The following is a 9,616-nucleotide window of genomic DNA, read 5'->3' as shown; positions in this document are numbered from 1 at the left end:
TTTTGCCTACTTTGAACTTTCCAGTTTCACTTCCACGCAACTAATTTTTTGGAAACATCACAAGTCTAATTTGAAAGAAGGTGAAAGTAAGAGTTCAAAAACCTAGTTTGTGGGGGTCGATTTTTTGCTCCATCATAAAGAAAAAATGATTTAAAATTAAAAAATTTCAATATTTTCACTATTTTTTGCCTTCTTTGAACTTTCCAGTTTCACTTCCACGCAACTAATTTTTTGGATACATCACAAGTCTAATTTGAAAGAAGGTGAAAGTAAGAGTTTAAAAACCTAGGTTGGGGGGGTCGATTTTTTGCTCCATCACATAGAAAAAATCATTTGAATTTAAAAAATTTCAATATTTTCACTATTTTTTGCCTTCTTTGAACTTTCCAGTTTCACTTCCACGCAACTAATTTTTTGGAAACATCACAAGTCTAATTTGAAAGAAAGTGAAAGTAAGAGTTCAAAAACCTAGGTTGGGGGGGTCGATTTTTTGCTCCATCACATAGAAAAAATCATTTGAATTTAAAAAATTTCAATATTTTCACTATTTTTTGCCTTCTTTGAACTTTCCAGTTTCACTTCCACGCAACTAATTTTTTGGAAACATCGCAAGTCTAATTTGAAAGAAGGTGAAAGTAAGAGTTCAAAAACCTAGGTTGGGGGGGTCGATTTTTTGCTCCATCATAAAGAAAAAATGATTTAAAATTAAAAAATTTCAATATTTTCACTATTTTTTGCCTTCTTTGAACTTTCCAGTTTCACTTCCACGCAACTAATTTTTTGGATACATCACAAGTCTAATTTGAAAGAAGGTGAAAGTAAGAGTTTAAAAACTTAGGTTGGGGGGGTCGATTTTTTGCTCCATCATAAAGAAAAAATGATTTAAAATTAAAAAATTTCAATATTTTCACTTTTTTTGCATTCTTTGAACTTTCCAGTTTCACTTCCACGCAACTAATTTTTCGGATACATCACAAGTCTAATTTGAAAGAAGGTGAAGGTAAGAGTTTAAAAACCTAGGTTTGGGGGGTCGATTTTTTGCTCCATCACATAGAAAAAATCATTTGAATTTAAAAAATTTCAATATTTTCACTATTCTTTGCCTTCTTTGAACTTTCCAGTTTCACTTCCACGCAACTAATTTTTTGGAAACATCACAAGTCTAATTTGAAAGAAGGTGAAAGTAAGAGTTCAAAAACCTAGGTTGGGGGGTCGATTTTTTGCTCCATCATAAAGAAAAAATGATTTAAAATTAAAAAATTTCAATATTTTCACTATTTTTTGCCTTCTTTGAACTTTCCAGTTTCACTTCCACGCAACTAATTTTTTGGATACATCACAAGTCTAATTTGAAAGAAGGTGAAAGTAAGAGTTTAAAAACCTAGGTTGGGGGGGGGTCGATTTTTTGCTGCATCACATAGAAAAAATCATTTGAATTTAAAAAATTTCAATATTTTCACTATTTTTTGCCTTCTTTGAACTTTCCAGTTTCACTTCCACGCAACTAATTTTTTGGAAACATCACAAGTCTAATTTGAAAGAAGGTGAAAGTAAGAGTTCAAAAACCTAGGTTGGGGGGTCGATTTTTTGCTCCATCACATAGAAAAAATCATTTGAATTTAAAAAATTTCAATATTTTCACTATTTTTTGCCTTCTTTGAACTTTCCAGTTTCACTTCCACGCAACTAATTTTTTGGAAACATCGCAAGTCTAATTTGAAAGAAGGTGAAAGTAAGAGTTCAAAAACCTAGGTTGGGGGGGTCGATTTTTTGCTCCATCATATAGAAAAAATCATTTAAAATTAAAATTTTTTTATCAGAATGAGTACTTGATCATTGGCGACTCGAATCTTCGGGACGCCAAGGAGTATCTTGAGCAAGATCTGCTCTTGCAAGAATTCGGGTGAGAAAACTCTGTTGCTGCATATCTGAATATTGCTTGCTTAAACTGGCTCAAAAAAAGTGTTTTTATAGTGTAAAATACGATGGAGAAGGAGGTCGACGATGTCAACATTTAATGAGCCTTGTAACAGACGCAAGGCAATACAAAGGGGTATTTGTGATTGTCGGAGATAATGATGCAAAAACCAAATCTGTGCAATATATTTGTTTGAAATTCATGGAGTTTCGAGATGTAATTTGGCCCACGAAAGTCATTTTTGCAGGGAACATGCGAAGGAAAGACTTGCCCCCAGAAATGGTGTCTAAAAACAATATGTTCCTGAGGAACCAATTAGGAAGTCAACTTAAAAGTGCTAGAATAGTCAGAAGGGAAGATTTCGATGATAACTGTAGATACCACTTCGATAAGTATGGAGAAGGGTATCGCCATATGGCAGCCCTAATCCTCTCAGTGATCCGAGAAGTTGATAGTTCCTAAATAGTTTTGTACATTGTTATTTGACTCTTATTGCTTCAATCCGCTTTAATTGATGTCATTCGTTCGGTCTTTGTCTTTCCTAGAAGCTGTCATGTATTTTGTTTGTTTTCAGTATCGGCCGGCTCGCTTTCCTTTGTTTCAGGTCCTTGCAACCTTTCGTAACTCTGAGGGCCTCTGCTGATGAAGATGGAGATTTACGAGTCACCCTCTTCACTTATTCAGACTTCAGTGAAGCCTCTGCAGCAACTTTTCCCGACTGCAACTGAAGACTCATTGATGACAAGGTCACGTACGTGCACCGGGGAGAATACAGAGAATACAGGAGAGTTTAATGGCGAGGAGAGTTTTAAAGTGAAAGTGAACTCAAAGTGAACTGTGTTAGAGTGATCAATTCATTCACTTCAAAGTGAAACTCTTCCATTCATTCAAAGTGAACTCAAAGTGAACTGTATTCATTCACTTCAAAGCATTCATTCAATTCATTTAATTCACTTTCAATTCAATTTAATTCATATTTTTCACTTTTTTCCACATTTTATTCATTTTATATTATTCTTAACTAGATATTTTCTGTTGATGCTTTTTACTAGAGCGCATGTAAACGCAGTTTTGAGTAGCAAACTGTAGTCATGAGTATAGAGTAGAGTAGAGCGCGTTTTAAATGCCACTTGAGAGAACACTTAAGTAAATAAAACGGGCGAGCAATTATAATTATGCTGCACAGATGCAAATCCGTCGCTTTCGGTTCATGCCTAGATGAAAGTCAGCCGGTTTTTGTTCATGCTCCGCTAAATTTCAGCCACCTTATAATAATGCCCCGATAAAATTTAGCCGCGCTTTTTTGCTGCTCAGATAAAATTCATATAAACAAAATCATGCCCTAATGAGTCATCTTTTAAAACAGACTATAAATTCCCAAAACTGACATGAACAGAACAAGTGTCAGACAAAAAATCAGAATGAAAAATTTAATGTTACAGCGCTGGATTAGTCGTAGACCAAGGTACGGGAAGCAAAATTTTTACAATTTTGGCTACCCGCAATAGTGCGTTCAAAAATATTGCCCATGACTTCTTTTTGTTTATTTTGAATTGTTTTCTTCATTCAGAGAGAGATATTTAGGGCCAGTTTTGGGTAACTTGCGCACATAAACTCCTCTATAGTTTGTCATTCAACCCACGCCGGGCAGTAAAAAGATCAGGGTTAAATATACATTTTACAATCTGATTGGACAACTATTAGACCACACATTTCAGAAGCAACATTTGATAAGATCCCAACTGTCCTCGCAAAAGCTCGCCCGAACGTCGGTTTTTCCCTCTATAGGGATGACTACCCATGTTGAGACAACGACGAAAAAAGAAGAAATCGTTACAAAATAACAATGAAAAACCGATCATTTCTTACAAAAAATAACGACGAATTAACGAACAAAATGACGATTACAACGTAAGGGTTTTGATCGTTTTTTTGTCTAAGGAAAGCGATTAAAAAACGAGGATTTCTTACAAGTGAAAAACAAAATTCCTCAACACTGGTAAGTATGCGCTCGGTATGATTAGACAAGCATGGTCTGGACTTCAAGTTGTCTAGACCTCGAGCTTAGTATCCTGCAGTCAAGACCAAAGGGCAATCTTGTAAGATCTTGCAAGATTCTTGCAAAAAAAGTTTATGGTGCGAAATCTTGTAAAATTTTGGAACGAAATCTTACAGGACAATTTTCATGCAAGATTTTGCCCGAGTCTTATAAGATCTTACAAGATAAACTTTTTCGCGAATGGGGGGCGTCATGTGTCAAATTTTTAATTTGACGCATGACGGCCAGGGAGTCTTGGTCTTTTTTCATAAAATAAACTGGACTTCAGAAAGCTTTTTGAAAGAATTTTACAGAAATCTCACATGTAGTCCGAATCACATATGATTGTGTTCATAGAAGAGGACTATAAAAACGCGAAAGCTTCACATGCTTAAAGTATTCACTGCAGCTTCTATATAGCTTTTTACAGAGCTTAACAGCACTGAATTTTCGCTTATGCACGCGCTGTAATTGTAAAGCTAAAGTTATACTTATCTGTAACTATGAACGCATTTTTCTAACAAAGCTTTGGTATAATCATTAGATTCAATTATTCAAAGAGTTTCAAATTACGGATTGAAAAAGTCCTATTTAAACTAGTATTGAAGTGTTTTGGGTTTATTTGGTCACATTAAAATGGGTTCAAATGGCAAGGAATGGAATTACGAAGGGTTGTCTCTCATTCGCGACACGGACCCAGCCGACTTCGACTCACAGTGGCAGAAAGTAGCCGAGAACAAATTAGCCGAAGATAGCAGATTGAAGAGAAGAAGTGCCTCTCATAAATCTGCAAAGATGATAGCAAGGTCACAAAGCTTAAAGTTAGTAGTTTCTATTTCGCAAAAAAACTTACCCAGGGTTGAAACTTTAGGTTATAGCAACTTAAACTCCTGAATAGATATGAAAATTTGCAGTGAAACTGAACATTACTTAACTTGATGATTTTGATAAGAATTTGGGCAGTGTATATATAACATCTATAGGTTATCTGACCACCAAGCTGCTGGGGGGCTATAATGGGAAAGACCGGTATCTTCTTTTTATCCAGAATTTCTAGCTTAATTAGTTCCATGACGAGGTCTTTGACTCACGACAGTCATTGAGCTAGCGCAATTCAGTAATGGGCTGATTGAGGGGGAGTGAGGGGGTGGTTTCTGCGATACAGCCCGACATCGTAGTCTGGAAATTTTGTTTAACCTTACGGTTTGGATCATAACTGATTTCGAGCACCTGAGTTGGGCTCCAGTTTTGTTCTGATCAAAAACAGTTTTCTCAACTCAGTTTTGTCAATACTGTTCATATATATCAAATTTGTAATATCGAAGCTCAGTAAATATTCTAAGATGCAAATCAAAAATCAGATTTGGATTATAAATGACATCTCAAAGATTAATTTTTATATATTATAAACCTAACTATAGCATTAAGAAAATCACATTTGATCAATTGAACAAGAACCCCCCCCCCAAGTTTAGTGGGTCGACATTAGCTGCACCCCGATGCAAGCTACATACCGATTTACTATGGCAGGTGTGCTATAACAGTGGGGGGTGGGGGGGGGGGGTAGAGAACAAACGGAAAAGATCATCAAGTTCTTGTTTTTATTACAGACGTTCTTCAAGTGGCAAAGTAGCTCCTGGTGAGCGTAGATCGTCAATGAGAGAATCGGGGAAGCAACGAGGAGTGTTGCTAGACACCAAGACAGGAGCAGAGAGACCTATGACTAAAGGGGATTTCACCAGACTGGCGAGAGAGGCTGCCAAATTGATGGTGTCTGTAGATGCCATGAATAGCAAAAAAGAGGACAGTTTATTTGTGGTTAGTATTGGTCTGTTTGGAACAAGTTATTCATTTCATTTGGTTAGATTATATGATTATCCATAATTGAGATGTTTACATCTTTTATAACATTACAGATTACAGTCCATGTCCGGAAAACACAGTACGCGATAAAACAGTCCCAGAAAAAACAGTCCCAAATTGCAACAAAATACTCCCAGACCAAACAGTCCCAGACAAAATATTCCAATACCAATAAAAGCAGACAAAACAGTCCTAGACAAAATTGTTCCGAATAAATATTAAAACAATTGTAAATATAAGTAATCTACAAACAATTAACGAACATAATCTATGATTTACGCTACTGAATGGATTGTTTTTAATTGATATGAATTATGACTAACCAAAAAAATTGTTTCAAAATACGTTATTTAGCAAAAACTATGTTGTAATCAGCTTAATATTTGCTCAATGATATACAATCGTATGAATAACTTAAGGGTTCCTTTGTTAATTGATGTGTATACGTTTGACTCTTTACTTAGTTCCGACTGTTTTGTCTGGGAATGTTTCGGCACATTTAGGGATATCGGATTCTACACACCAGAAAGGTGAATTATTTGACTTAGTTAATTGACTTTATCCCCATATCGCTTCTACTTTCCTTTCATATAACTAACGAGCAACATTCTTAGTTCCGTTACTTGACAATAAATGTTCAAATGAGGCAAAGATAAAAGCGTGAGAAAACCCATTTTGAAATTCTTTGACCCGTGCATTAGGATTATAAAACATGTAACAATCCAGCTTGTGGTATATCAAGCTAACAAAGTTGCTACTTCAGCTGAGCTTTTTTTGCAACGGTAGCATGCCTGGACAGCGTTCTAGAGATAGTAGGTTTGAGTCCTCTAAGCTCTACATTCTTAAGTAGTATATGAAGCTACTAATAACACAGTTAGGTCGTTACAAACACATACATAATCGAGTGAACCTACAAGCATTTTCAATGTGCCAATAACTAAATAGCAATGGTAATTAATGGTATAGATAAAAAGTAACTGCTAGTCCTGTCTCTCTTTATTGGCACTAAAAAACTTAAAGCCCAGAAACATGCACTACGCAAACGAAAATGAAAATGAAAACTTGACGACTGAAAAGAAAAAAAAACTTCTAGAGAGGCGGGGTTGGAGATTATTTTTGACTATAATTACGCACCCTCTGTCATCTAAGGAAAAGTAGTGACAAAGTTTTCGCGTGGTTCGAACAAAATTTTCTACATAAGCATTTTCTGTACAGCTCTGTACGGCTCATGATAGGTACAGCTTGGTGTGTACGAGTCCAGACTAAGAAAAATGGTCTGGATTTAAGTTTTGGATTGTTTTGGATCATATTCCCGGAACAATTTCATAGTTCAAATAATAGTTCAACTAATTCGAATCCCATTTCTTGGCTCCAGGTAATCAACAGGCCATTAGGAAATCTGTGGGGACAGGGGGCTGAATTTTTTTTTATGACTTATAAGATTTGCCTGGAAAGAGTTAACGTTTGAACAAAGTCTGATGAAAATTGTCAAATCGGTGCTTAACGAAAAAATCACTAAGAACAAGCTAATGTCTGCCGGTAAACGAGCCAATTTGACCAAATTATGCACGACAGCCCAATCTTTAGAAAAATCTTTTGGAATCCCTAGAAAAAATTATGAAAACACAAGAAAAAGCAAAAACTGAAAAAAAACGAGTTGAAGTCTCGACATTTCACCGGAGATTTTAAGTTGGATCATTTTCAAATTGCTCTAAATTAAATTTAATATAACTATCACTCTATTTTTTGCCTCAGCATATTGAAAGACCATCTTCAACCGAAAAGTTGAAAGAAAAGACGGTGCTGGGCCCAAATGGTCCATAAAAAGACGCTAGCTCAACTATATAGAAAAACTAGACTTTAGATCAGACCAAAATTCACGTCATCCTAGTCGAGTTCTGGGCTTTTGAAAAAACTTTGACCAATTTTATGTATAAAAAGAGAGCCCTTAACCCATCTTTGGTATGAAGAAAAATTGGTTTTACCCATTAACTAGTACTCGATTTTCGCCGGGACTAAAGTACTGCCCTCGATTGTGGCTCGACTATAGTTGAGTTCTCGACTTTTGCTCAATCTAATTTTTTGTGTTCGATCTTTCACTTCTTATCAATTACAAGTGAAAATCCATTGTTTTTCATATAATATAATTAGCTTCTTGTTTGCTATTTCAACTGTTCATTGCACCGGAAACCTACGCAAAATTTTTTTGTAAAACCTTACTCAAATCAAGATATTTTAATAGGAATTTCAGATTTGAAAATACAAAATTACGGGATTTCTTTTGCCTCCACCTGCCACCTTAATGAATTTACAAAAATAGACAGTTTTTGTAAATTCGTGAAAACAGTTTGCCTCGACCTATTTTTTTTCATGAATAAAATTATTTCAATTCAAAGTTTTGAAAACTTTGCCACCCAATGTATGTCATTTTGAAAAATGATTTACCTAATGAGCGAGGACAATCATTGTTGATGACTTTTCGTTATCTCACCCTGATCAGAAAAACCTCAAAATATTATTTGAATATTTTTTGAAGAAATTTCAATGTTGATTCGAACTATTTGCAGCCAATTAATGGTTGATCTCTACGTTCATTTTTATTGCATTGTAGGGTTGCAAGAAGTGGATAGTTGCAGTGTACACTGAAAGGATGATGGGAATGAACTCTGGCTTCAAATTCTACATCAGACTTCATGGACAGCGCAGAAGCAGCAAGTTGATTGAGTTAGCACGCTCAGAGACAAACAAGTTCAAGTTCCAAAGCCAACAGGTAAGATTTTTCAAATTTAAGTGAAATTTCGTGAAGATTAGATAATTTTTCCGCCCTTTAAATTGGGACAATAAAATTTGAACCCGCATGTTATCTTTGTTTGAATTTGAGTTTGATAATGTATGTTGAAAAAAAGTGTAGAAAAAAACAAGAATTACCAGTAAGTATATACTTGAAAAAAAAGTAAGATAAATTTAATATAGCGGAGTAAAGGTATTTGACTGTGTTAAGGTAAGTTTAAGATTTACCGTTACCTTAAATTTACCTTAAATTGAGTTCAGCCAAATAATTACCTTAAATTTTCATTGTAACCATTGATGTGCATAAATGCAAAAATAAGCACGTTGACTGCTTTTATTACGTGTTAATTAACAATTTTTTTGACTTGTATTGCACGATATAACATCTTAATAATAAAAAAATGGCAGTATTATAAAGCACAATTCAAAATTTTGCACAAAATTTACAAATCCGAAATTGCAATTCCAAATTTGCATTTTTCCAAATTGTTAAAGAAAACCTTGAAAATGCGTAAGATAAGTGCTAAAAGTACTGAAAATTATGTAAAAAAATGCGCTGACAGCCGCTGAAGAAAAAATTTTTATTGGATAAATGTATGATAACAATTATCATTCTAATTTATCGAAAAGTGCTGAAATTATTTAAGAAATGTGTTTAAAATTCAGCACATTAAGCGGATAGTTATGGCTATCAGTGCATTCTTACATAAATTTCAGCAAAAACCTCAATCCGCTGACTCAGATATACACTGTGCATGCAAGGTGTATAACATTTGTTTACACCATATGTATACCCGTGACTCGGCCAACATATATTAACTGTCGTAATAATTCAACTTCACATTCAGTGGTTTCCAAAGTTAGTTAATCTATTAGAAAGTTAAGCCTGGTTCGCGCTCAAAAAAGTCGCATTCTCGACAGAGCCTTGCAAAAGGGCCGATATCCGCGATCTATAACATTTAGCGACAAAGAGAGTGCCAACGATGATATAATACATTTTAGACATG

The 9,616-nt window shown here is 34.9% G+C and overlaps 1 protein-coding gene across 1 annotated transcript; it reads left to right on the top strand.

Annotated features, from left to right (window-relative positions):
• Positions 1-4,392: 4,392 nt before the first annotated feature.
• On the top strand, positions 4,393-8,628 carry LOC142356077 (uncharacterized). The gene is made up of 3 exons (XM_075408051.1): positions 4,393-4,777; positions 5,567-5,774; positions 8,431-8,628. Exons 1-3 carry the CDS (start codon positions 4,593-4,595, stop codon positions 8,611-8,613), a joined length of 576 nt encoding a protein of 191 aa, XP_075264166.1. The 5' UTR covers positions 4,393-4,592; the 3' UTR covers positions 8,614-8,628.
• The last annotated feature ends 988 nt before the right edge of the window (positions 8,629-9,616 follow it).

This window comes from Convolutriloba macropyga, unplaced genomic scaffold (assembly GCF_964194025.1).
Source record: "Convolutriloba macropyga unplaced genomic scaffold, txConMacr16.3 SCAFFOLD_4031, whole genome shotgun sequence".
In the NCBI taxonomy this organism is placed as follows: domain Eukaryota; kingdom Metazoa; phylum Xenacoelomorpha; order Acoela; family Convolutidae; genus Convolutriloba; species Convolutriloba macropyga.
The sequence above is the reverse complement of the archived record's forward strand: the minus strand, read 5'-3'. Positions and strand labels throughout refer to the sequence as shown.